The sequence below is a fragment of the Oncorhynchus nerka genome, linkage group LG23 (assembly GCF_034236695.1).
Source record: "Oncorhynchus nerka isolate Pitt River linkage group LG23, Oner_Uvic_2.0, whole genome shotgun sequence".
NCBI lineage: Eukaryota > Metazoa > Chordata > Actinopteri > Salmoniformes > Salmonidae > Oncorhynchus > Oncorhynchus nerka.
The window spans coordinates 52,950,474-52,976,786 of NC_088418.1; the positions used below are offsets into that span (position 1 = coordinate 52,950,474).

The 26,313-nt window shown below is 45.7% G+C and overlaps 1 protein-coding gene across 2 annotated transcripts in view; it reads left to right on the forward strand.

Moving 5' to 3' along the window:
• The window catches only part of LOC115121439 (solute carrier family 41 member 2-like), a 40,270-nt gene that overhangs the window by 1,000 nt on the left and 12,957 nt on the right, over positions 1-26,313 (forward strand). Inside the window, exons 2-11 of one of the 2 annotated variants that reach the window (XM_065008249.1) lie at positions 63-707; positions 1,213-1,320; positions 6,912-6,983; positions 9,236-9,380; positions 11,121-11,267; positions 14,792-14,939; positions 15,044-15,123; positions 18,563-18,694; positions 18,980-19,128; positions 20,762-21,174. In XM_065008249.1, the coding sequence (XP_064864321.1) occupies positions 189-707; positions 1,213-1,320; positions 6,912-6,983; positions 9,236-9,380; positions 11,121-11,267; positions 14,792-14,939; positions 15,044-15,123; positions 18,563-18,694; positions 18,980-19,128; positions 20,762-21,085 (1,824 nt within the window). In that variant the 5' untranslated portion in view covers positions 63-188 and the 3' untranslated portion in view covers positions 21,086-21,174. Of the gene's footprint in view, positions 1-62; positions 708-1,212; positions 1,321-6,911; positions 6,984-9,235; positions 9,381-11,120; positions 11,268-14,791; positions 14,940-15,043; positions 15,124-18,562; positions 18,695-18,979; positions 19,129-20,761; positions 21,175-26,313 lie in introns of those variants that run through there. The other variant, XM_029650528.2, reaches the window with a different exon arrangement.

Genomic DNA, 26,313 nt, shown 5'->3' on the forward strand with positions numbered 1-26,313 from the left:
GTTGCTTGCATGAGCCGGAGAGAACAGTGTTTCAAGTCTTTCTCCTTGGCTGGTCTCCACAGGGCTGATCGTAGTGGACATGGATGCCCCTCTTCCTATTTAACCAGCCCTGCCTGCCCTCTTTCACACTGCCCCGCCTGAATGAATGGAGATGAGACATTGCGGACTCATCAGCAGCATTGCTTAGCATGAACATCCACACACTGGGCGACTCTCTGGGCCCTAGCCTAGTGGTGCGTATGAGCGGAGCCACTGGTGGCTGGAGCAGTCTCTCTCTGAAGCCAGTGCCTACCGGGTGGATCCCCTCTGTGTTCCAAACCATGGTCCCTACGGGATACACCAAGCTCCAGGAGGAGCGTGGTCTGTCCATGGCCGACCTGGGGCCCAAACCTGATGGGAACGGCTACCGGCCTGACCCCCCTCACCTGGAGGTGCGCCGGCACTCGGACCGGGTAGCACGGACATCCGTTAGCCTGTCAGACGGTGGGGATGTGCGGTACTCTGAGACTGAGCCCATGCTCCCTGAGGGGACACTCTCGGGGGAGGAGGGTGACAACGAGGAGAAGGAGGAAGAGGAGAGTCAGAGGCCCCCCACACGGAATATGCCCAAGGAGTCGCCTCTGGCCATGGCACTGCAGATCGTGGTGCCTTTCCTGCTGGCTGGGTTCGGCACGGTGTCGGCAGGGATGGTGCTGGACATAGTACAGGTGAGACTGGAATGGTAGAGCATAGGTCCTGTTGAGACTGGGGTGTGGGCTAGTGCATGTGAAGTTCAATTAGGTAGAGGAGGTGGATTTGGCACAGTTTAAATCAATTGGTTTGTATTGTTTACTTATGACTCCATTCCATGTGTAGTCCAGAGTAAATGGCTGTAAGAGCTTTCAAGGAAGGTGATAAAGGGATATCTGTATATTGATATTACATTGTTAAAGGGATTCTCATAGCCACTCAGCCAATACTAGTAGGGATAGGCTACTAGGAAGGAACCTATGACTGGAAGCTACGGCATTTCGCCTTATTTAATTTTGATATAACATTTGAATGTAAATATTTGAATGGGGACAACTTTCTAATAAAGACAAGCTGACAATGAACAAATAGTAAGCTCCCATCTGCTCTGTACTAGCCAGTAGCCAACAATAGACTATCAACAACAATGACATGTCTAATATCGCTGTCTCTTCTCCTTTCTTTCTCCCCCCTCTCCCCCAGCACTGGGATGCCTTTAAGTACATCACAGAAATCTTCATCCTGGTTCCGGCTCTGCTGGGCCTGAAGGGCAACCTGGAGATGACCCTCGCATCCAGACTATCCACTGCGGTAAGACACACACACAGGGAGGCGCTAGAGAGCGTGCTAAGGAGTAGACGTGCTTTGCTAGTGCTCCGCTCAATTTTGAAACAAATTCTTATTTATCTTAACCTCTCACAACCTATAACTTAAAACATTGTCTGGCAATATGACAAAGAGAAAAGGCACCAAAAAAGGGGGAGCTAAACAAGATCATTTGAATGAGATGGACAATGAACCAATTTCAACATCGCCGACCCACGAGGAGTTAGCTGAAGATGCTATCTCCCAAGAGTTCTCCACAGAACCTGCTCAGTGACCTACTGGCTGCTATAAACTCACTAAGCAAGAAGGTGGACACAAGGTTAGCTGATATCTCAAAGAGTATTGGGACTTTGACTGAAACTGTGACGGCAGCCAAGGGCTGGGTGCATGAGGTTGAGCAGACGACAGTCGATCACGAGGCCAGGCTACAGGACAGAGAAACAGTGCACAACGTTCAAAAATGACAACAAAACCCTGAACGCCCGTTTGGAAATGCTCGAGTGGCATTCAAGACGCCAGAACATCCAAATATGTGGGATCCAGGAGGACACTGAGAAAGGGAAACCCACTGAATTTGTCTCAGAGCTGATTCTGGCATTGCTGGGGAGTGAACACTTCAAAACGGCCATCCTGATCGACCGCGCACACAGATCACAGGCAACGAAGCCAGCCAAGGGTGCGCAACCAAGGCCATTCATCGCACGGCTGCACTATCCCCAGACCAGGGATCTCATCTTCAAGCTGGCTAGTTAAAAGTTCCCCCTTAACTACAACGGAGCCAGGGTGTCTTTCTACCCAGATCTTACCTTGGAGGTGAGGAACCAACGGAAAGAGTATGATGAGTTACGCAAAACAAATGCAGGGCGGCAAACATCCGATATGGATTCCTTTTCCCAGCCCGGTTTAAGGTGACAGTCGAGGGATCAACACGTACGTTTGAAAACCCTAAAGAGGCCGATCTGTTCTTGTCAAGCAAGCTCCCTGGCTGAGGATACAGAACGACTGTGTCAACCGGCTAAATAGCCAAATACAGGCCAGGAATGTGTTTGAATTTCCTGCTTGTGTCTTTTCCATCAGACATTGGGACTTACAGTGGGGAGAACAAGTATTTGATACACTGACGATTTTGCAGGTTTTCCTACTTACAAAGCATGTAGAGGTCTGTAATTTTTATCATAGGTACACTTCAACTGTGAGAGACGAAAATCCAGAAAATCACATTGTATGATTTTTGAGTAATTAATTTGCATTTTATTGCATGATATAAGTATTTGATCACCTACCAACCAGTAAGAATTCCGGCTCTCACAGACCTGTTAGTTTTTCTTTAAGAAGCCCTCCTGTTCTCCACTCATTACCTGTATTAACTGCACCTGTTTGAACTCGTTACCTGTATAAAAGACACCTGTCCACACACTCAATCAAACAGACTCCAACCTCTCCACAATGGCCAAGACCAGAGAGCTGTGTAAAGACATCAGGGATACAATTGTAGACCTGCACAAGGCTGGGATGGGCTACAGGGCAATAGGCAAGCAGCTTGGTGAGAAGGCAACAACTGTTGGCGCAATTATTAGAAAATGGAAGAAGTTCAAGATGACGGTCAATCACCCTCGGTCTGGGGCTTCATGCAAGATCTGTCCTCATGGGGCATCAATGATCATGAGGAAGGTGAGGGATCAGCCCAGAACTACACGGCAGGACCTGGTCAATGACCTGAAGAGAGCTGGGACCACAGTCTCAAAGAAAACCATTAGTAACACACTACGCCGTCATGGATTAAAATCCTGCAGCGCACGCAAGGTCCCCCTGCTCAAGCCAGCACATGTCCAGGCCCGTCTGAAGTTTGCTAATGACCATCTGGATGATCCAGAGGAGGAATGGGAGAAGGTCATGTGGTCTGATAAGACAAAAATAGAGCTTTTTGGTCTAAACTCCACTCGCTGTGTTTGGAGGAAGAAGAAGGATGAGTGCAACCCCAAGAACACCATCCCAACCGTGAAGCATGGAGGTGGAAACATCATTCTTTGGGGATGCTTTTCTGCAAAGGGGACAGGACGACTGCACCGTATTGAGGGGAGAATGGATGGGGCCATGTATCGCGAGATCTTGGCCAACAACCTCCTTCCCTCAGTAAGAGCATTGAAGATGGGTCGTGGGTGGGTCTTCCAGCATGACAACGACCCGAAACACACAGCCAGGGCAACTAAGGAGTGGCTCCGTAAGAAGCATCTCAAGGTCCTGGAGTGGCCTAGCCAGTCTCCAGACCTGAACCCAATAGAAAATATTTGGAGGGAGCTGAAAGTCCGTATTGCCCAGCGACAACCCCGAAACCTGAAGGATCTGGAGACTGTCTGTATGGAGGAGTGGGCCAAAATTCCTGCTGCAGTGTGTCTCTCTAACTCTGTAATTGCAAACATAGGTTTCTTTACCAAATATTAAGTTCTGCTTTTCTGATGTATCAAATACTTATGCCATGCAATAAAATGCTAATTCATTACTTAAAAATCATACAATGTGATTTTCTGGATTTTTGTTTTAGATTCCGTCTCTCATAGTTGAAGTGTACTTATGATAAAAATTACATACCTCTACATACCTTGTAAGTAGGAAACACTGCCGATTTTGCAGGTTATCAAATACTTGTTCTCCCCACTGTATATGATGGGTGAGATGTTATAGCATTGTTTAGGCTATCATGTTTTAGCTCCCCTAACGTGAGAGTTAAGTGTTATTTAATATTAGTTTATATGCATGCGGAGCATCTATAGATGACGAGTTAGTTGAAGAAGTATGTCTAGACACCCTAGGGTTTGTGTGTTAGTCAAGGAGTGCTTCGTTTGGGGAAGTCACTCAGTATGGAACGGGAGGGGGATGGGGTCTGTGTTTTATGTTCACATTTATTAATACAGGTGGCATGACAAGCTCCCGCACGGCGGGACGTTTTCCTTTTGGGTTTTGTATGCAACAATTTGCTCTAAAATAAGAAATGCCACATAGTGACCGAGCACAGAGTAGACCAGGTGGAATACAGATAGTCAGCTGGAACTGTAATGGCTTAGGGCATGTCGTGAAACGAGCTAAGGTTTGTTCTCAATCTTAAATCACTGGGCGCTGACATAGTGCTTCTTCAAGAAACTCCTATTAAATGCTCGGCTCAGGCCAAGCTACGAGTCGACTGGATCGGTCAGATATACCAGTCTAATTTTGATGAAAAAGCGAGAGGGGTAGCAATCCTGATAAGGAAAAACATTCATTTTTGTTTACTCATCCTCTATTTCAGATCCTAATGGTCGGTATATTATTGTGGCTGGTATACTGAATTCGAAACCAATAACCGTGGTCAATTTATATGGACCCAACTTCGATGATCCATTATCTTTTCAAATGGTATTTAAGGCCATACCAAATATATCGGATACAAGTGTTATTCTTGGAGGTTACTTTATTTTGTATGTTAGATCCTCTTTTAGATAAACAGCTATCAAGGTCACTTCAACAATCAAATCCATGTGTGTCTAAATACATTGATGACAAACCTTAACATTGTCGATATTTGGGGACTGACCCAACAGATAGGGATTATTCTTTCTTTTCGTCAGTTCATAAATCATATTCCAGAATTAAATTTTTTGTTAGGTTACCAACGCAGCTTGGAGTCCATCACCCTATTCTAATTACGGACCACTCTCCTCTGTCCATGGTGCTGAAATTCGACAATATGTCTACAGGTCGGCGACTTTGGCGCTTAGACGCATACTTGTTGAAAGATGAGACTTTTTGTCAGTATTTGAAGGAGCAGGTTGCCTTTTTCTTTCGGAGCTAACGACACAGGGGATGTTGACGACTCCACCCTTTGGGAATCTCTAAAGGCTGTGATTAGAGGTTTCATTATTTATTATACATCAGAGAAGAAGAAACGCTCCAATACTAGGATGAGAGAAATTGAGAGTTAGGGGAACAGGAGAACGTTTTTAGGACAAATTCCTCGTATACAGTCCTTGAGAAGATCACAAAGTTGAAATATGAATACAATACCATACTTTCGAAACAGGTTGGCTCTTTACTTGCTAGAACGCAACAAAGTTATTTTGAACTGGGTGACAAACCACAAATTATATGTATATTGGAAGGTTGGAAGTATATGATTTCAATAGTAATTCCATTTTTATGGAATAAAAGGCATCCAGAATTTCAAAGAAGCATTTATGCAAGTACAAGATAGATGTGGGCTTTGGCCTTCCTCACTTCAAACTGTATTATTGGGCTGAAAATCGGAACATTGTCTCTTTCTGGAGGGAAAGTTTACCTGCGATGAGACAGAAGGATATGCCTTCATGGCTTTTGATTGAGCAGGCCTCCCGTCAACGTTCCTCACTCCCTGCCCTTGTTAATAGTCCAGCATATGTGGAAAAGGCCACTTATGACTCTAACCCAGTCATTTGTCATACGCTTAGGATCTGGAAACAGATGAGGCATTTTCTTAACATACCCACTGTATACATTGACAGCACGATTTGCTTAACTCATGCTTTCCACCCTGCATTGGATGATGTGGTGTTTTCACAGTGGAGGGAGAAGGGGCTCACAACAATTGGTCATTTATACATAGATGGTCAGTTAACTTCATTTCAACAGTTACAGGGAAAGTTCAACATGCCAACAACACGTTTTTTCAGATACCTCCAAATCAGGAATTTCTTAAGGACACATATCCCACAGTATGGCATTAAGACAAATAGTCCTACATTAGATAGCCTGATCCTTGTCAAACCCCATTCAATAGGGTCCGTCTTTAGACTGTATGATGTGCTACAGGCCCACATAGAGGTATCCACAGACACCATTAAAAGGACTTGGGAACAAGAACTTGGTTCAGAAATCTCAGATGAGGACTGGGTAGAAGCTCTCAGGAATATAAACCACAGTTCAGTGAATGCCAGACACAACCGTGTACATTTTAAGGGGATACACAGATTACATTACTCAAGTGTATTTCTATTTCTGTCTCTCGCTCCCATCTTACACATACACCGTTACACTCTGGTTCTCCCATCTTACACATACACTCTCACACACACCATTACACTCTGGTTCTCCCATCTTGCTTCCTCGCTTTTTTTCCTCCCTCTCTTTCTCCCCCTATTCAAATGATCTGGGGTTTGAGAAGTTGATGAAGTGATTGGACAGAATTCTCTCTTTGTTCAGTTTGGCCCGTTCCTCCCTTTCCTCACAGATACACATTCACATCATTCTGTTCGGTCTCACACAGAGAAACTCAGTGTTGTGTTTCACTTGTTCCCTCATCTCACTCCCTGTTCACTGAACGAGAAACTGCTAAGCTCCGCATACTTTTGCTAAGTGAACAAGAACAGTCATAAACCTTCCCATCTGAAACAATGCACTCAATTGAACATTGTGTTTAGTTTAATCATATTTGTAATCTGATTAGCGGTTCCTGCAAACTGTTCAAAGTAGTTATTAATCTGTTTTTTTTTGGGACAGGTTATTTGTGTAGGAGATTCAAGTGAATATTGAATGATTTGAGTTGCTGATTGTGGTCTGTCACTGTGCAGGTGAATGTGGGGAAGATGGACTCTCCCATAGAGAAGTGGAATCTGATCATAGGAAACCTGGCGCTAAAACAGGTAAACACACACACACTGTCCGCCTCATAGTGAGCAGCAATGTTTTTTGCCACTGAGCAAATTTCAGAGCAAACTTGAACGTTGTGAAAATGTTGTACAACTTCCAGCATGTGTTTCATGTGAACACTGAGGCTGTACCCGCTTTAAGTTAGTTATAACAGTGGCCAAGTAAGCTGCTATGGATGTTTGATCTACCAGTGGCCTACCATCAAACACTATGGAGAAAATGCACCCATTACATTTTATCTTGGAAATAGCTGTTCTATCATTCATCCTACAGTAGCAGGCAATGTGTCGTGTTCAATGTAGGCATACATTCCATGATATTTTTTAAAAAACATGCAGGGCTTGACATTAAACTGTTTATCCACTTGTCCGTCTGAAAGGGAGGTGACTGAAAATGTTGTTGCTTGATGCAAGAAACCACTTTACAAAATAAATAAAAATGTATTATTATTCCCATGCCATTATTACAGAGAATCAGACAAATGATGCTACCCTCTGCCTATTGGTTACTTAGCTTATTCAAGCCTGTCTCAAAATACTACAGTGCCCCTTTAAGACAAAAAAAGCTTTTCAAAGAAGTCTAGAAATGTACATGTTTTGTGCTCTCATAAGCAATCACACCTCCATTGCTGACTACAAATTATAACTGGGCTAATAACTCATTAACTAGCAAAGGAAATTAACAGAATGTGCACGTGGCTACATGCAACTCTCGTTTTGATCTCAAAATCTACTCATGACCGCTCATACTGTAAACGCTGTCCAGTTCAAAGTAAATGGCACAGATCTATATGGCAATGGTCTATTTGCATATAGGCCCACTGCAGCTCTGGTTATGCTGCACAGGTCTGTGTAGAGTACGAGTTGAGCAGTGCGTGTCAATGCGTTCTGCCGACAACAATCTCCTGCATAATTTGTTGTTTCGGTATGTTACATTGAAAGTGGTATTGTGTTGACTCAATCACAATTGCCATAGTAAAGGGAAACGTTGATCTTTTCTTAACATGACGTAACAAATGTAAGCCTATGCAATATTAACCAATTAAAGGTACTGTAGCAATGAGATTTGTGCAGTAAGCTATAGGCCCAATACATTATCACCACATATTGGCTTTGCTTGAATTACCCTGCCAATGCATTGTTGTTCGGGCCAAATATCCCTCCGCTTTCCCTTTCCTCCACTGATACCGACCAAAAAGGGAGAACGTCTTCCAGCTGATGGCAAACTCGAGTCGCCCCGCATTATTTCTGCCACATGCACAAATTCATGTTGTTACTCCTATGAACAGAGAAAGTGAAATATTCCTGGATATTAAAAAATACCCAAGCTGCTAATAATAACAACGCAAGCCTATAGGTTTCACTTTCCTACTCATTCATTACTGCTGCAGTGCTTGTTGCAGCGCTGAGTGGAAATAGGAAGAATGTGTATTTTATGGCTTATCAAAGTGTTGAATAGAGTGCTGACAGTGCTCAGAAAGAATTTGAACATGAACTCACTCATAAAAACAGCAGCTCTTTGCTGTATTCATTGAGGCCCTCTAGTCATGGTTTTAAACATTTTGAAATCTCACAGTATCAACTTTTCTGTAGCTTTCTGTTACGCCTTCTACGTTACTGCAGACATGGTAATCTGAGCCATCTGATTGGCCAGCGGTAGGCCTATAGTGCACTTGATTGGCTCTCCAGGCCAGATACATGAAATGGTTCAAAATGGCAACAGTTCACCCACCTGGCGCGCAGGGCAGCTGAATCGGGTTCACCTACCGCCAACAGCCCGAGACCAAAATAAATAAAAATAGGAACTTTAGGCTTTATCGTTGTTGTTTTTTTTGTTTTTTTTTACAGAAATATTTTGCAATCAACTAGGAATGCCTGGGCGAACACTGCTCTAGAAAGTTGAGTAAAGTTCAATCTCATGCTTCTCACAGTGAGCTAATATTTGTTCTGTGTGGCAGTCCCGGGGGAGCTGCGCGCCCGTGTTCGTCTTAGAGGGATCATTGGCGAGCGGTTTTGAATTTGTGCCCTTATCTCCCGATCTGTTTATCTGCGTAGTATGTGTACTTCTGGTTAGTACTTGTGGTAATTATTGACTGAGTGTTTTAATGTTGATCGTGTATCATATAATAGGAAAATATTGTTAAAACAGGTTGATGTTATTCCTGTTAACCCTGCCCCCACACCTCTCCCTTTCTCTCATTCCCTAAGTTCCTTCTCCCTCTGTCATCCTCTCTCTCTCCTTCTAGGTACAGGCTACAGTAGTAGGCTTCCTGGCAGCAGTGGCGGCAGTGGTTCTGGGTTGGATCCCAGAGGGGAAGTTCCAGATGAGTCATGCCGTTCTGCTCTGCTCTGCCAGCGTGGCCACTGCCTTCATAGCCTCTATGCTGCAGGGTACAGACACACACACACACACAAATAGATAAGGACACACACATGTACTCTGATATGAAAGGTGCGCATTCAGACAATCAAACAGTCACAGCCCAACATATTATCGCCTACTGCTGATGGGTCTCATGCTATATACACTGCTCAAAAAAATAAAGGGAACACTAAAATAACACATCCTAGATCTGAATAAATGAAATATTCTTATTAAATACTTTTTTCTTTACATAGTTGAATGTGCTGACAACAAAATCACACAAAAATGATCAATGGAAATCAAATTTATCAACCCATGGAGGTCTGGATTTGGAGTCACACTCAAAATTAAAGTGGAAAACCACACTACAGGCTGATCCAACTTTGATGTAATGTCCTTAAAACAAGTCAAAATGAGGCTCAGTAGTGTGTGTGTGGCCTCCACGTGCCTGTATGACCTCCCTACAACACCTGGGCATGTTCCTGATGAGGTGGCGGATGGTCTCCTGAGGAAGCTCCTCCCAGACCTGGACTAAAGCATCTGCCAACTCCTGGACAGTCTGTGGTGTTGGTGGATGGAGCGAGACATGATGTCACACATGTGCTCAATTGGATTCAGGTCTGGGGAACGGGCGGGCCAGTCCATAGCATCAATGCCTTCCTCTTGCAGGAACTGCTGACACACTCCAGCCACATGAGGTCTAGCATTGTCTTGCATTAGGAGGAACCCAGGGCTAACCGCACCAGCATATGGTCTCACAAGGGGTCTGAGGATCTCATCTCAGTACCTAATGGCAGTCAGGCTACCTCTGGCGAGCACATGGAGGGCTGTGCGGCCCCCCAAAGAAATGTCACCCCACACCATGACTGACCCACCGCCAATCCGTTCATGCTGGAGGATGTTGCAGGCAGCAAAACGTTCTCCACGGCGTCTCCAGACTCTGTCACGTCTGTCACATGTGCTCAGTGTGAACCTGCTTTCATCTGTGAAGAGCACAGGGCGCCAGTGCCGAATTTGCCAATCTTGGTGTTCAATGGCAAATGCCAAACGTCCTGCACAACCCCCACCTGTGGACATCGGGCCCTCATACCACCCTCATGGAGTCTGTTTCTGACCTTTGAGCAGACACATGCACATTTGTGGCCTGCTGGAGGTCATTTTGCAGGGCTCTGGCAGTGCTCCTCCTCCTTGCACAAAGGCAGAGGTAGCGGTCCTGCTGCTGGGTTGTTGCCCTCCTACGGCCTCCTCCACATCTCCTGATGTACTGGCCTGTCTCCTGGTAGCGCCTCCATGCTCTGGACACTACGCTGACAGACAGCTCGCATTGATGTGCCATCCTGGATGAGCTGCACTACCTGAGCCACTTGTGTGAGTTGTAGACCCCGTCTCATGCTACCACTAGAGTGAAAGCACCGCCAGCATTCAAAAGTGACCAAAACATCAGCCAGGAAGCATAGGAACTGAGAAGTGGTCTGTGGTCACCACCTGCAGAACCACTCCTTTATTGGGGGTATCTTGCTAAATGCCTATAATTTCCACCTGTTGTCTATTCCATTTGCACAACAGCATGTGAAATTTGTCAATCAGTGTTGCTTCCTAAGTGGACAGTTTGATTTCACAGAAGTGTGATTGACTTGGAGTTACATTGTGTTGTTTTAAGTGTTCCCTTCATTTTTTTGAGCAGTGTATTAGTAACAAACACACACATGGAAGGTTGAGGTATGTGCAGGCATGTCGCCCTGACCTCTGTACCATCTGAACCCCAGGCTTCATCATGGTGGGAGTGATCGTGGGCTCCAAGAAGACTGGCATCAACCCCGACAACGTGGCTACGCCCATCGCCGCCAGCTTCGGTGACCTCATCACCCTGGCCATCCTGGCCTGGATCAGCCAGGGACTCTACAACTGCCTGGGTGAGAGGAGGAGGGTTTGGACTAGTTACTTCCAGATGGAAATAAGACACACAAGCAGTCAACCTATTTTTTGACCCTCTATATTGAGTTCACAATCCTTCACTTCATCCTTCCTCTGTTTGTTTTATTTCCTCTTGAAAAATGGTGAATAATATATCTGTCCAACAGTGTAAAGAAATGGTCCATTTGGAATCAGACTGCATTGTTCAACCACTAGATGGCACTCTTACGCTGTTATTTTTTTGTGTCATTACTAGTAATTCATCAGAACAGACCATATCTTTCTCTCCCTCGCTTTCCCTCTCTCCATCTCCCACTCCATAGTCCATATTTAATATATGCCATGCCCAGCCTCACACGCGCTTCCTCGTGTTACATTACCCAATACAGTGGACCAGCAAGCGTTTCCCTTGGAAAGTGTATTTTACTAACCTTGATGTGTCTGTGCCCTATGAAACAAGAATGCATCACCAGACCAGAGACTCCAGAACTATGAAAGGCTACAGTAAAACATCTGAGATAATTTAATACAAGAGTTGTTCATATTTTCATACCAGCTCAGTAAATCTGTCTGGCCTTGCCTGGTGGTGTAGGACAGGTTGTGTTCCAAATGACACTCTATTCCCTATGGGCCCTGGTCAAAAGTAGTGCACTACGTAGAGAATAGGGTGCCATTTGGGATGTTACCACAGAGGACAGTGTCTCTGTTGTAAGGGCCAGCCGTGTCCGTCCCGTCCGCTGTGTTCTGCCTAATTGGACTAATGTGCAGTTTACTCATAGCTAAAGTGAATCATTTTAACCTGATGGTGTACAGAGATATCCAGGAGACTCTATCCCAAATATATATATATACCCAAGGCCACGGGCCACGGTTTGCTACTGCAAACATTTATTTTAAGACTTAAATCTGAAACGTGGTGAGGGAATGGTGAACCACAGTGACACTGTCAAGTCTAAACCCAGGGACTGGTGGGTATACCTCTGTCATCATGACTGGGACTATTACCCAATTCTACCCACTGTGACTACATGGAGCTCCCTTCTCTGGGTTTTATATCTATGTCTTCAGGGGGTTGATGATGAAGGCCGTTAAGTATGTGGAATGGGATCATGGTGAGATGAACATCTGGTAAGGAGAAGGGGATGATGGCGTTACATATCTCACTACTAGGCACTAAGCAGGTGTTTTCCCCTTCTCTATTCTCCAACATCACTCTGATTTAGAGCTGTAATAATCATTAGAGTTGTAAACCCGCACAGGTGTGTGTGCGCATGCACATTTCAGTATAAAGTAGACCCCTCCAAGGATAGTGTCTTGCTAGGAGTGAGGATCTATTTCTCAGGTCTTTAAAGTTAGATGTCCTGTAGCTACTGTACTGAGTCATACAAATACAGTACCTCTCCTTGTTTGTTATGAATCTCTGTTGTTTTCTTGCTCTGTGTCATGCTGTCTTTCCTGGGGAGAGGAGAGACAGTATCTTCCCCCTGCTCTGTGTCATGCTGTCTTTCCTGGGGAGAGGAGAGACAGCATCTCCCCCCTGCTCTGTGTCATGCTGTCTTTCCTGGGGAGAGGAGAGACGGCATCTCCCCCCTGCTCTGTGTCATGCTGTCTTTCCTGGGGAGAGGAGAGACAGTATCTCCCCCTGCTCTGTGTCATGCTGTCTTTCCTGGGTAGAGGAGAGACAGCATCTCCCCCCTGCTCTGTGTCATGCTGTCTTTCCTGGGGAGAGGAGAGATCTCCCCCTGCTCTGTGTCATGCTGTCTTTATCTCCCCCTGCTCTGTGTCATGCTGTCTTTCCTGGGGAGAGGAGAGACAGTATCTCCCCCCTGCTCTGTGTCATGCTGTCTTTCCTGGGGAGAGGAGAGACAGTATCTCCCCCCTGCTCTGTGTCATGCTGTCTTTCCTGGGGAGAGGAGAGACAGTATCTCCCCCCTGCTCTGTGTCATGCTGTCTTTCCTGGGGAGAGGAGAGACAGTATCTCCCCCCTGCTCTGTGTCATGCTGTCTTTCCTGGGGAGAGGAGAGACAGTATCTCCCCCCTGCTCTGTGTCATGCTGTCTTTCCTGGGGAGAGGAGAGACAGTATCTCCCCCCTGCTCTGTGTCATGCTGTCTTTCCTGGGGAGAGGAGAGACAGTATCTCCCCCCTGCTCTGTGTCATGCTGTCTTTCCTGGGGAGAGGAGAGACAGTATCTCCCCCTGCTCTGTGTCATGCTGTCTTTCCTGGGGAGAGGAGAGACAGTATCTCCCCCCTGCTCTGTGTCATGCTGTCTTTCCTGGGGAGAGGAGAGACAGTATCTCCCCCCTGCTCTGTGTCATGCTGTCTTTCCTGGGGAGATGAGAGACAGTATCTCCCCCCTGCTCTGTGTCATGCTGTCTTTCCTGTATCTCCCCCTGCTCTGTGTCATGCTGTCTTTCCTGGGGAGAGGAGAGACAGTATCTCCCCCTGCTCTGTGTCATGCTGTCTTTCCTGGGGAGAGGAGAGACAGTATCTCCCCCTGCTCTGTGTCATGCTGTCTTTCCTGGGGAGAGGAGAGACAGTATCTCCCCCCTGCTCTGTGTCATGCTGTCTTTCCTGGGGAGATGAGAGACAGTATCTCCCCCCTGCTCTGTGTCATGCTGTATTCCCGGGGGAGAGGAGAGACAGTATCTCCCCCCTGCTCTGTGTCATGCTGTCTTTCCTGGGGAGAGGAGAGACAGTATCTCCCCCTGCTCTGTGTCATGCTGTCTTTCCTGGGGATGCTGTCTTTCCTGGGGATGAGAGAGACAGTATCTCCCCCTGCTCTGTGTCATGCTGTCTTTCCTGGGGAGAGGAGAGACAGTATCTCCCCCCTGCTCTGTGTCATGCTGTCTTTCCTGGGGAGAGGAGAGACAGTATCTCCCCCCTGCTCTGTGTCATGCTGTCTTTCCTGGGGAGAGGAGAGACTATCTCCCCCCTGCTCTGCCAATCCTCATGAAGCTGAAGCTGATAAATTGTGTTTGTTGTTTTGTTGTTGTCCCACCAGTTGTTTCACTCTAAGGATTATATCTGTTTTTAATTCTCCCCTTTCCTCTCTGCCTACATATCTACCTCTGCACATTGATTTGGTACTACCCGTATATAGCTCTATTCTTGTACATAGCTCTATTCTTGTATATAGCTCTATTCTTGTACATAGCTCTATTCTTGTATGTAGCTCTATTCTTGTACGTAGCTCTATTCTTGTACGTAGCTCTATTCTTGTACGTAGCTCTATTCTTGTACGTAGCTCTATTCTTGTACGTAGCTCTATTCTTGTGCGTAGCTCTATTCTTGTGCGTAGCTCTATTCTTGTGCGTAGCTCTATTCTTGTGCGTAGCTCTATTCTTGTGCGTAGCTCTATTCGATCTTGTCTCATGTATTTTTTTTCCTTTTGTGTTAGTTAGTTCTGCATCGTTGGGAAATGTTCTTAAGCAAGATTTTCACTGTAAAAGTCTGCACCAGTTGTATTCGGAGTTGTATTCGGAATTCATTTTGATTTGTCTCTCTCGCTCTCTGTCTCTGTAGACTCTCACCCGTACGCGTCGTCCCTGGTGTGTGCCTTCTTCCTGTCTCTGACTCCAGTGTGGATGGTGATCTCCTCCAAACACCCGGCCAGCCGCACCCTGCTCTACTCCGGCTGGGAGCCTGTCATCACTGCCATGGTCATCAGCAGGTGTGTGTGTGTGGATGCACTCGCTCACTGTCAGAGAGAAGTTGCACATTCACGTGATCAGAATAATAGCACCATTTAATGTGTGAATGTTTTGTGCTCTGCAGTATCGGAGGTCTCATCTTGGACAAAACAGTGTCTGACCCGAACCTGGCTGGCATCGTGGTGTACACCCCTGTCATTAATGGTGAGACGCAACATCACTGACTGATTAGACACTCTGTGTGGGTTTACAATGTGACTAACACACTGTGAGGGTTTACAATGGGACTGACACACCGAGGGTTTACAATGTGACTGACACACTGTGCGGGTTTACAATGTGACTGACACACCGTGCGGGTTTACAATGGGACTGACACACCGTGCGGGTTTACAATGGGACTGACACACCGTGCGGGTTTACAATGTGACTGACACACCGTGCGGGTTTACAATGTGACTGACACACCGTGCGGGTTTACAATGTGACTGACACACTGTGGGTTTACAATGTGACTGACACACTGTGGGTTTACAATGTGACTGACACACTGTGGGTTTACAATGTGACTGACACACCGAGGGTTTACAATGGGACTGAATTTACATTCAAACTTAGTTAGAAAAATAGTGAGTAATGGACTAAATACTAACGTCTGTCTCTATATCACTGCTACTGTCACCCTCCTCCCATCCTTACCGGGGGACCGTTGCCAAGGCTGTTGCTGGCATTTTGACAACCAGAAATCAGCTTTTAATTAAACATTGTTAATGAGAGACATTTAACTCGATGGAAGACGACTGTGTGCCTCTAATCGATGTTACTGCTGAGATGTCAACAAATCAGGAAATGGCTGGGTGATCTGGGAAGTGTGTGTTTGTGTGTGTGTGTGTCAGGGTTTGTAGGGGGACCACACAGACAAATGATTCTGGGGCTGTAAAAGGGAGGTTTCATCACCAACCCTGTAACTATCTGTGATTTACAACACATAGTGGTTACTATTTTATAGGGAGGAGGAGATGAATAGACTGATCCTTTGATGCTTTCACTCTGAACATGCACAGATCCTCTCTTCTAAACTAGAGACCGAATATAAGAAGAGAGATGAGTGAAGCTGGGAAAGGAGAGGGATGGGAAACTGGAATGGGAGAAAGGAAAATGGAGATGAGATGTGGAGAGACAGACAGACAGTCTGTTGTCCCAGAGCTACTCCGATGGGGAGGGAGATAGTGGGAGACGGGACCCCCTGTGGTCTACCCTCAACCCACCCCTCTCCCGCCGTGAGACCCAGTGACCCAAATTACAGCGGCTAGCCCCCCTGCTGAGGTGGAACCACCACACTCCCCAGACCTCTGGAGGGGAGGGAGGAGAGGGATTGAGTGGTGGACTGGAGATGGATGAGGGGTGCAATGAAAGTGAGGGATGTGGTGGAATGAGAAGGTGGGGGGGGGGGTGATTAGGCAGGGAGGAGTGTGAGAGATGAAGAGGGTGGAAAGGGATAAGATTGTGGGGAGAGAGGCGTGAGGAGGGTGGGGAGTTCTTTTTAGCCGCAACATGGAGAAGTTAAATGTCAGTGGAGAGGCAGCAAAGATTGGATTAAGTGGCCATAATCTCTGGGCAGCAGAGGTGTCTGTCCTCATTTAGGCCCGCCTGATCAGGATAACAAGCACCGCAGGGGAGATAAGCCCAGCTACCCCAAAATATGCCCCTCTCCAAAACACAACACCAAATTCCCTTTCTGTCTCAGCGACCACAGCCTCTCTCATCTCCTCCTACTTTCTGTCAGTGTTGTCTGTCTCATTGACCACAGCCTCTCTCATCTCCTCCTACTTTCTGTCAGTGTTGTCTGTCTCATTGACCACAGCCTCTCTCATCTCCTCCTACTTTCTGTCAGTGTTGTCTGTCTCCGCGACCACAGCCTCTCTCATCTCCTCCTACTTTCTGTCAGTGTTGTCTGTCTCATTGACCACAGCCTCTCTCATCTCCTCCTACTTTCTGGCAGTGTTGTCTGTCTCATTGACCACAGCCTCTCTCATCTCCTCCTCTACTTTCTGTCAGTGTTGTCTGTCTCATTGACCACAGCCTCTCTCATCTCCTCCTCTACCTTCTGTCAGTGTTGTCTGTCTCATTGACCACAGCCTCTCTCATCTCCTCCTACTTTCTGTCAGTGTTGTCTGTCTCATTGACCACAGCCTCTCTCATCTCCTCCTACTTTCTGTCAGTGTTGTCTGTCTCATTGACCACAGCCTCTCTCATCTCCTCCTACTTTCTGTCAGTGTTGTCTGTCTCATTGACCACAGCCTCTCTCATCTCCTCCTACTTTCTGTCAGTGTTGTCTGTCTCAGCGACCACAGCCTCTCTCATCTCCTCCTACTTTCTGTCAGTGTTGTCTGTCTCATTGACCACAGCCTCTCTCATCTCCTCCTCTACTTTCTGTCAGTGTTGTCTGTCTCATTGACCACAGCCTCTCTCATCTCCTCCTCTACCTTCTGTCAGTGTTGTCTGTCTCATTGACCACAGCCTCTCTCATCTCCTCCTACTTTCTGTCAGTGTTGTCTGTCTCATTGACCACAGCCTCTCTCATCTCCTCCTACTTTCTGTCAGTGTTGTCTGTCTCAGTGACCACAGCCTCTCTCATCTCCTCCTACTTTCTGTCAGTGTTGTCTGTCTCATTTGACCACAGCCTCTCTCATCTCCTCCTCTACTTTCTGTCAGTGTTGTCTGTCTCATTGACCACAGCCTCTCTCATCTCCTCCTACTTTCTGTCAGTGTTGTCTGTCTCATTGACCACAGCCTCTCTCATCTCCTCCTACTTTCTGTCAGTGTTGTCTGTCTCATTGACCACAGCCTCTCTCATCTCCTCCTCTACTTTCTGTCAGTGTTGTTTGTCTCATACACTATTTTGGGTTGGAGTGGTTGTCTGGTCTGCCCACCTGGAAGCTGTGAGTGTTTCTACATTTCCTGTGCTGCGTGGCTAGACTACTCTGAGTCTCCTGACTGACTGACTGTGTGTGGATATAAATTGCCTTGTCCTGCTGTTTTCAATGTTCCTCTGCTTGATATAATTACAATCTATATGAGGAAGCTGAGCAGAATTAGATGGGGCACACTGTCAGTCTTTCTCCCCCATTTCTCCTTTTTATCTCTGTCCCCCTACTTTCCCTGTCTGTCTATCCCCACCTCTCTCATTTTCCCCTCCTCTCTCTCTCTCTCTCTCTCTCCCTCTGTAATGCAGTTATCCCACACAGTAATATGTATTCATTATGTCTCAGACTGTGGTGATGCATCACTGCTGTCTCATGCTCCTTCTGGTTGAGAAAGCCAGGCTGACGTGTTGAGCAATGTACTGAGATGCAACACAGCCAGGCTGCATTCCAAACCAGAACTCACACCCTTCCCTCTGTCCTAATTGATCTGGAAGGACTTGATATGTGAAAGTAATATGACAGAAACTACAGTCCGTCCCTGCTCTTTGGAGGGAGAGGTTGGGTTACCTCAGATCTGTGACTGGAAGGCATCACCTGTTTAGGGAAGGATACAAATCTGAGTCCTCGCATTTCTCTCTAACCCTCACTTCCGTTCTATACTCAGCTGCCTCCAGTCAGCTCCAGCCCTAAGCCTGCCTGTTCTGTCTGTTCTCCAGGTATTGGGGGGAACCTGGTAGCCATCCAGTCTAGCCGGATCTCCACTCACCTGCACTTCCACAGTGCTCCTGGGGAGGTACCAGAGGAAGCCAAGGGCTGCTATTACCCCTGCCGCACCTTCTGTGGCACAGGTAAAGCACCTAACCAATACTCAAACTGTGGAAATGTGATCTGTTTTAAACAGGGCATCCTGCAGGACAGATTGCTTAACCTAGAGATAGTTCTCCCCCTCTTCAAGTCCCTCTCGCTGGGATTTTAAGACATAAATTGTAGGTGCTGCAAAAGGTCTAGCCCATAATTATCTCCCTAGTCAGTGTTTACGCTGACAGATACACAGGTTAGAAACTGTCTTAGCATCTGTTCTATTGTTAGACTCAGTTGCACAGTTCCAACTCCTCTAGTCTCCTCTCTCTCAGGAGCCAATCACCGTTCGGCCCAGGTGCTGCTCCTATTGGTGCTCCCGGGTCACCTGATCTTCCTGTACACCATCCACCTGATGAAGAGCGGCCACACCACCCTGACGCCTATCTTCATGACCGTCTACCTGGCTGCCGCCCTCTTACAGGTCAGTGGTGTGTGTGTGTGTGTGTGTGTGTGATGGGGTGGTAGGGGGTAGTTCCTTTGCAAACTACCCATAGTTTGCAAGTTCTTTTTCCAACTGTGACCATCATCTGAGCTTGAGAATTCTCTGGCTGACATGACTTTCTATTAAAAGCTGTTATTTTGCGAGACATTATTATTAGTGTCACTATTATTGTGACACTATCAAAAGCGAGCTTCGTTCAGAGACCCTTTTTCACTCTGCTTTCAAAACGCTTAAACATAAATGAACCACACGCATGATGAACGTCAACTTGAGATGAGAGTGCTCCTTATTAAGTTACATTTGAAGGGAAATCAGGTGCGGCAGATAGCCTAGCGTTTAAGAGCATTGGGCCAGTAACCGAAACGTCGCTGGTTTGAATCCCCTAGCCCGACTAGGTGAAAAACCTGTCGACGTGCCCTTGAGCAAGGTACTTAACCCTAATTGCTCCTGTAGATTTCTCTGGATAAGAGCATCTGTAAATGTAGAATGTAAATGTAGAAATGTGTGTATCCTAAGCATTCCTAGAGCTCTGATTTTATCCCTGAGGAAGTCTGACTTGTGTGCGTTTTACCACTTTGATGGCATTAGGATCGATTATGGAAGCAAAGGCTCAGAATGTGAATTGGTGCTTATACTATCAGGAATGTGTGGTATTTTCTAGGTGCGCGTTTGCTCTCTGCAAACGCACACCTGGTGGATTGTTGTACACAGCAAGGCCTAACTGCCATCCTGGGAGTCTTGGTTCCATACAACTTAGCTTTGATAGTCTGGGTGTCAATGCTTACTCACTGGTCTTTATAGGAAGGAAGACCTATGTTAGTTGCCATTTCTACTACATACTATGAGCAGGAGGGTATATGATAACATTATTACAGTATTAACAGATCGAGAAGAGCAGGCCGTAGTTGTTTTAGAGCAGTGGTTCCAAACCAGGGGTACTAGGACACCTGGGGATACTTGGCCTATCCACAGGGGGTGCTTGAGCATACTCCAGACACCATAGGCCTACTGGTAAAATGCACATGAGGTGCTACTTCAGAGGTACTCTGGGCAGAGCATAATTCAGTTGGTGGTACAGTAACCAGAAAGGGTTGGGAAGCACTGTTTTAGAGTGTTCAGCCGCGTGTAAATATGTTCGCTCTGTACCTTTAAGAGAAGCAATAAGCAAACCATACGTTGCTGAAGTGAAAGTAAAGTGAAGAGACTTGTATCAGGCACTGAAACCCTACTCCTCGTCAGAAGTCTTGCTACACAACTACGTTGCGTTCTGTCTCTGAGCGCCTTATTAATCTAGGAATCTTAATAACAGTCAACATCAACACAGGTGAGTTTAAAAAAACATTTACCTGGACAAGTAGTAACATAAACCTCATACCGTAGCATGATCGCTTGTTAAACATGTCTGCCTTTGGTAAAGGTCTTTTTCACAATTAAGTAGTGAAACGGGCTGGTACCTTTTTTTTTTTAAAGATGTCAATACAGAAGATTGGTTAGAATTAATGTCTGGCTTGCTTGACAACTCTGGATCCATTATTGAGTTGGTTATTTTTAATATAGAGAACCAACTGAGTCCAGGAAATGCTTTATGGTTTCACCTTTGGTCTCTGTCTAGATATGTCCACCTCCAGCAGTCTCCTGTCTGAAGAGCAGTTCCTGTGCTCTATCTGTCTGGATGTGTTCACTGAGCCGGTCTCGATTCCATGTGGACACAACTTCTGCAAGGCCTGTATCAGTGGATACTGGGATACCAGTGACCTGTGCCAGTGTCCATTATGTAAGGAGAAATTCTACAGGAGGCCTGAGCTTCGCATCAATACTTTCATTTCTGAGATGGTTGCTCAGTTCAGGAAGTCTGTTCAGTGGAAAGTTACCAGCAGTCCAGGGCAACGCACAGCCAAACCAGGAGAAGTGTCCTGTGATGTTTGTACTGGGATGAAGCTCAAGGCCCTGAAGTCCTGTCTGGTGTGTCAGACCTCTTACTGTGAGACTCACCTGGAGCCTCATCAGAGAGTCCCAGCCTTGAAGAGACACAAGCTGATCAACCCTATGGAGAACCTGGAAGACAGGATGTGTAAGAAGCACGACAGACCTCTAGAGCTGTTCTGTAGGACTGACCAGACTTGTGTGTGTCAATTCTGTACTGAGACAGACCACAAGACTCATGACACTGTCCCTCTAGAGGAAGCGTATGGAGAGAGGAAGGCTGAACTGGGGAAGACTGAGGCAGAAGTGCAGCAGATGATCCAGGAGAGACTGAAGAAGGTTCAGGAGATCAAACATTCAGTAGATCTGAGTCAGAAAGGTGCAGAGAGGGAGATATCAGACAGTGTACAGATCTTCACTGCTCTGGTTCGCTCCATTGAGAGAAGCCAGACTGAGCTCATTGAGGTGATTGAGGAGAAGCAGAAAGCAGCAGAGAGGCAGGCTGAAGGGCTCATTAAAGACCTGGAGCAGGAAATCACTGAGTTAAAGAGGAGAAGCACTGAACTGGAGCAGCTCTCACACACTGAGGACCACCTCCACCTCCTACAGAGCTGTTCATCCCTCTGTACCCCTCCACCCACCAAGGACTGGTCTGAGATCAGTGTTCACAGTGATATGTGTGTGGGGACTGTGAGGAGAGCTGTGTCTCAAGTGGAGGAGACTATTTTAAGTGAAGTGAAGATGTTGTGTGATGCTGAGTTGAAGAAGATTCAGCAGTATGCAGTAGATGTGACTCTGGACCCTGATACAGCACATCATGGTCTCATCATGTCTGAGGATGGGAAACAGGTGAAACATGGAGATACAAAACAGAATCTCCCAGACTACCCAGAGAGGTTCAATTATTTTGTCTGTGTATTGGGAAAGGAGGACTTGTCCTCGGGGAGATTCTACTATGAGGTGATGGTTAAGGGAAAGACTAAGTGGGTTTTAGGAGTGGCCAGAGAGTCCCTTAACAGGAAGGGGGATATCACAGTGAGCGCTGAGAATGGATGCTGGACTCTGTGCCTGAGGAATGAAGAATACAACGTTCGTGCTAAAGCCAGTGTCCTGCTTTCCCTGAGAGAGAAGCCCCAGAAGGTGGGGGTGTTTGTGGATTATGAGGAGGGTCAGGTCTCCTTTTATGATGTGGAGGCCAGGTCTCATATCTACTCTTTCACTGGCTGCACCTTCACTGAGAAACTATATCCATTCTTCAATCCCTGTCTTAATGATGGTGGTAAAAACTCTGCCCCTCTGATCATCTCTCCTGTCAATGACAGACTGAGTTTATCCTTAAAGCATAGTTGATGGGCATTCTTTGGAGACTGCAGTGCCATATGAATGTCACAAATGCTTGTCTATGTCCTTAAACTCCTTAATGATATCTAGTCTCTCTCATTGTTATGAAAAATCAAAGCAGTAAACATATCCCCACTCCTAAAAAGTTGTAATAAATAATTCCCTAATAAAATGCTTATAGAAAAGGGTTTCTAGGGTTTCCCCCCCCCATATTTACATGTAATGCCATAGCCTCCCTCTTTCACAGGGGACAATGAGGAATTCTCTCTTTCTCTCAATGATATTTATATGAATCCTTTAAAGTAGCTTGAAACAGGGGAACTTGATTCTTGGTCTGGGGTTGTGGTCTCTGATTGTGCTAGTGGTAAGTCCTCGCATTGCTTTGTATGTCTTTACTGCTTGTGTCAGAGATGCCTTTGTGCAAAAGGGGGAGGTTTGCCCTGGTAGTCCTGGGAGGGGACTTGAAAGAAGGTGCGTAGGCATGCTTCCCAAAGGAGGGTGTTGCAACTATACACCTAATTTTCAAACGTTGCTATGGGCACAGCCTAACAATGGAAGTGAAGGCTTCGACTTCTGCTTTACTTCCCACCTTGGTGGGTGACAAACTTGCCAGAGTCAATTATTTTAAGGAGTCCATTTAGAGCATAAAACTCAAGTAGGCCTGAACAAGTATAGGTGTTATGTCATATTTATTTAATTCACGTTCGCTAACATTAGCTAGGCCTACAAGTTTGGTTGTAGTAACGTCAGTTGTGTCTGAGTTAAGGGCCATCAACTAAGCCAATAACGATAACTATAGACTAATTTACAGTGCATTCGGAAAGTATTCAGACCCCTTGACTTTTTCCATATTTTTTTACGTTACAGCCTTATTCCTAAATGGATTAAACCGTTTTTTTCCCCTCCTCAATCTACACACAATACCCCATACATTTAGCAAATTTATTACAAATACAAAACTGAAATATAACTTTTATGTAAGTATTCAGGACCTTTACTCAGTACTTTGTTGAAGCACCTTTTGCAGCGATAACAGCCTCGAGTCTTTGGTATGACGCTACAAGCTTGGCACGTCTGTATTTGGGGAGTTTCTCCCATTCTCTGCAGATCCTCTCAATCTCTGTCAGGTTGGATGGGGAGTGTCGCTGCACAGCTGCACAGGGTTCAAGTCCAGGCTCTGGAGCAGGTTTTCATCAAGGATCTCTCTCTGTACTTTGTTCCGTTCATCTTTCCCTCAATCCTAACTAATCTCCCAGTCCCTGCCGCTGATGCTGCCACCACCATGCTTCACCGTAGGGATGGTGCCAGGTTTCCTCCAGACGTGACACTTGGCATTCAGGCCAAAGAGTTCAATTTTGGTTTCATCAGACCAGAGAATCTTATTTCTCATGGTCGGAGAGTCTTTAGGTGTCTTTTAGCAAACTCCAAGTGGGCTTTCATGTGCCTTTTACTGAGGAGTAGCTTCCGCCTGGCCACTACCATAAAGGCCTGATTGGTGGAGTGCTGCAGAGATGGTTGTTCCATCTCCCCAGAGGAACTCTGGTACTCTGTCAGTGAGACCCTCAGGCCCTTCTCTACCGATTGCTCAGTTTGGCCGGGAGGCCAGCACTAGGAAGAGTCTTGGTGGTTCAAAACTTCTTCCATTTAAGAATGATGGAGGCCACTGTGTTCTTGTGGCCCTTCAATTCAGCAGACATTTTCTAGTACCCTTCCCCAGATCTGTGCCTTGACACAGTCCTGTCTCGGAGCTCTACGGACAATTCCTTGGACCTCATGTCTTTGTTTTTGCTCTGACATGCATTGTCAACTCTGGGACTGTAATATAGACAGCTGTGTGCCTTTCCAAATCATGTCCAATCAATTGCATTTACCACAGGTGGACTCAAATTGTAGAAACATCTCAAGGAGGATTAATAGAAACATGATGCACCTGAGCTCAATAGTAAAGGGTCTGAATTATTATTATTTGTATTTTTTTTATTTAACTAGGTTAGGAACAAATTCTTATTTACAATGATGGCCTACCGGGGAACAGTGGGTTAACTGCCTTGTTCAGGGGCAGAACGACAGCTCTGGGATTCGATCTTGCAACGCTCTAACCACTAGTCTACCTGCCACTCCAAACACACCCTGAAAGCACCGAATGGAATTGAATACTTATGTAAATAAGGTATTACTGTTTTTTATTTGTAATTGATTTGCTCAAATTTTTTAACCAGTTTTTGCTGTGTCATTATGGGGTATTGTGTGTAGATTGCTGAGGAAATTGTTTATTTGAATCCATTTTAGAATAAGTCTAGAGTAACAACGTGGAAAACGTCACGGGGTCTGAATACTTTCCGAATGCACTGTATAAAACGCTGGTGAGCATCCACACTCGAGGAAAGTTTATCGTTCTACAGTCCTACACCTGTCAATCAACAGATCAATGCATCCTACTGCATGCTGCATATTAATAAGGTGGTAACACAAGCCCATTCGGTGCTTTCAGGGTGTGTTCATTGGCATAGTGACAACTGCAAATAATGTCAATGTACATGTAGGCCTAATAACAAAAAGTATATGCAGTTCCTTCAGAAAGTATTTTTCACCTTGGCTTTTCTACATTTTGTGTTACAGACGGAATTTAAAATTGATTAAATGTAGATGTTGTGTCACTGGCCTACACACAGTACCCCATAATGTCAAATTGCAATTCAAATTCTTGTTATGGAAAGTCCAAATAAGTTCAGGAGTAAAAATGTGCTTATCCAATCGCATAATAAGTTGCATGGATTCGTTGTTCAATAATAGTGGTTAACATTTAAAAAATGTAATCACTACCCCGTCTCTGTACCCCACGCATATAATTAGCATTATGGTTCCTCAATCGAGTACTTAATTTCAAAATGCAGATTTGAGTCAATTGGAGGTGTACCTTTGGATGTATTTCAAGGCCTACCTTCAAACTCAGTGCCTCTTTGCTTGACATCATGGGAAAATCAAAAGAAATCAGCCAGGACCTCAGAAAATAAAATAATTGTTCACCTCCACAAGTCTGGTTCACCCTTGGGAGCAATTTCCAAATGCCTGAAGGTACCACGTTCATCAATAAACAATAGTTCATCACAAACAATAGTACGCAAGTATAAACACCATGGGACCACACAGCCATCATACCGCCCAGGAAGGAGACTCGTTCTGTCTCCTAGGGATGAACATACTTTGGTGCGAAAAGTGCAAATCAATCCCAGAACAGCAGCAAAGGGCCTTGTGAAGATTCTGGAGGAAACGGGTACGAAAGTATCTATATCCACAGTAAAACTAGTCCTATATCGACAACAAGGAAGAAGCAACTGCTCCAAAACTGCCATAAAAAAGCCAGACTACGGTTTGCAACTGCACATGGGGACAAAGATCGTACTTTTTGGAGAAATGTCCTCTGGTCTGAAGAAACAAAAATATAACTTTTTGACCATAATGACCATCATTATGTTTGGAGGAAAAAGGGGGAAGCTTGCAAGTTGAAGAACACCATCCCAGCCGTGAAGCACGGGCGTGGCAGCATCATGTTGTGGGGGTGCTTTGCTGCAGGAGGGACTGGTGCACTTCACAAAATAGATGGCATCATGAGGCAGGACAATTAAGTGGATATATTTGAAGCAACATTTCAAGACATCAGTCAGGAAGTTAAAGCTGTGTCGCAAATGGGTCTTCCAAATGGACAATGACCCTAAGCATACTTCCAAAGTTGTGCAAAATCACAAAGCCCTGACTTCAATTCCGTAGAAAATTTGAGTGCAGAACTGAAAAAGTGTGTGCGAGCAAAGAGGCCTACAAACCGGTCTCAGTTACACCAGTTCTGTCAGGAGGAATGGGCTAAAATTCACCCAACTTATTGTGGGAAGCTTGTGCAATGCT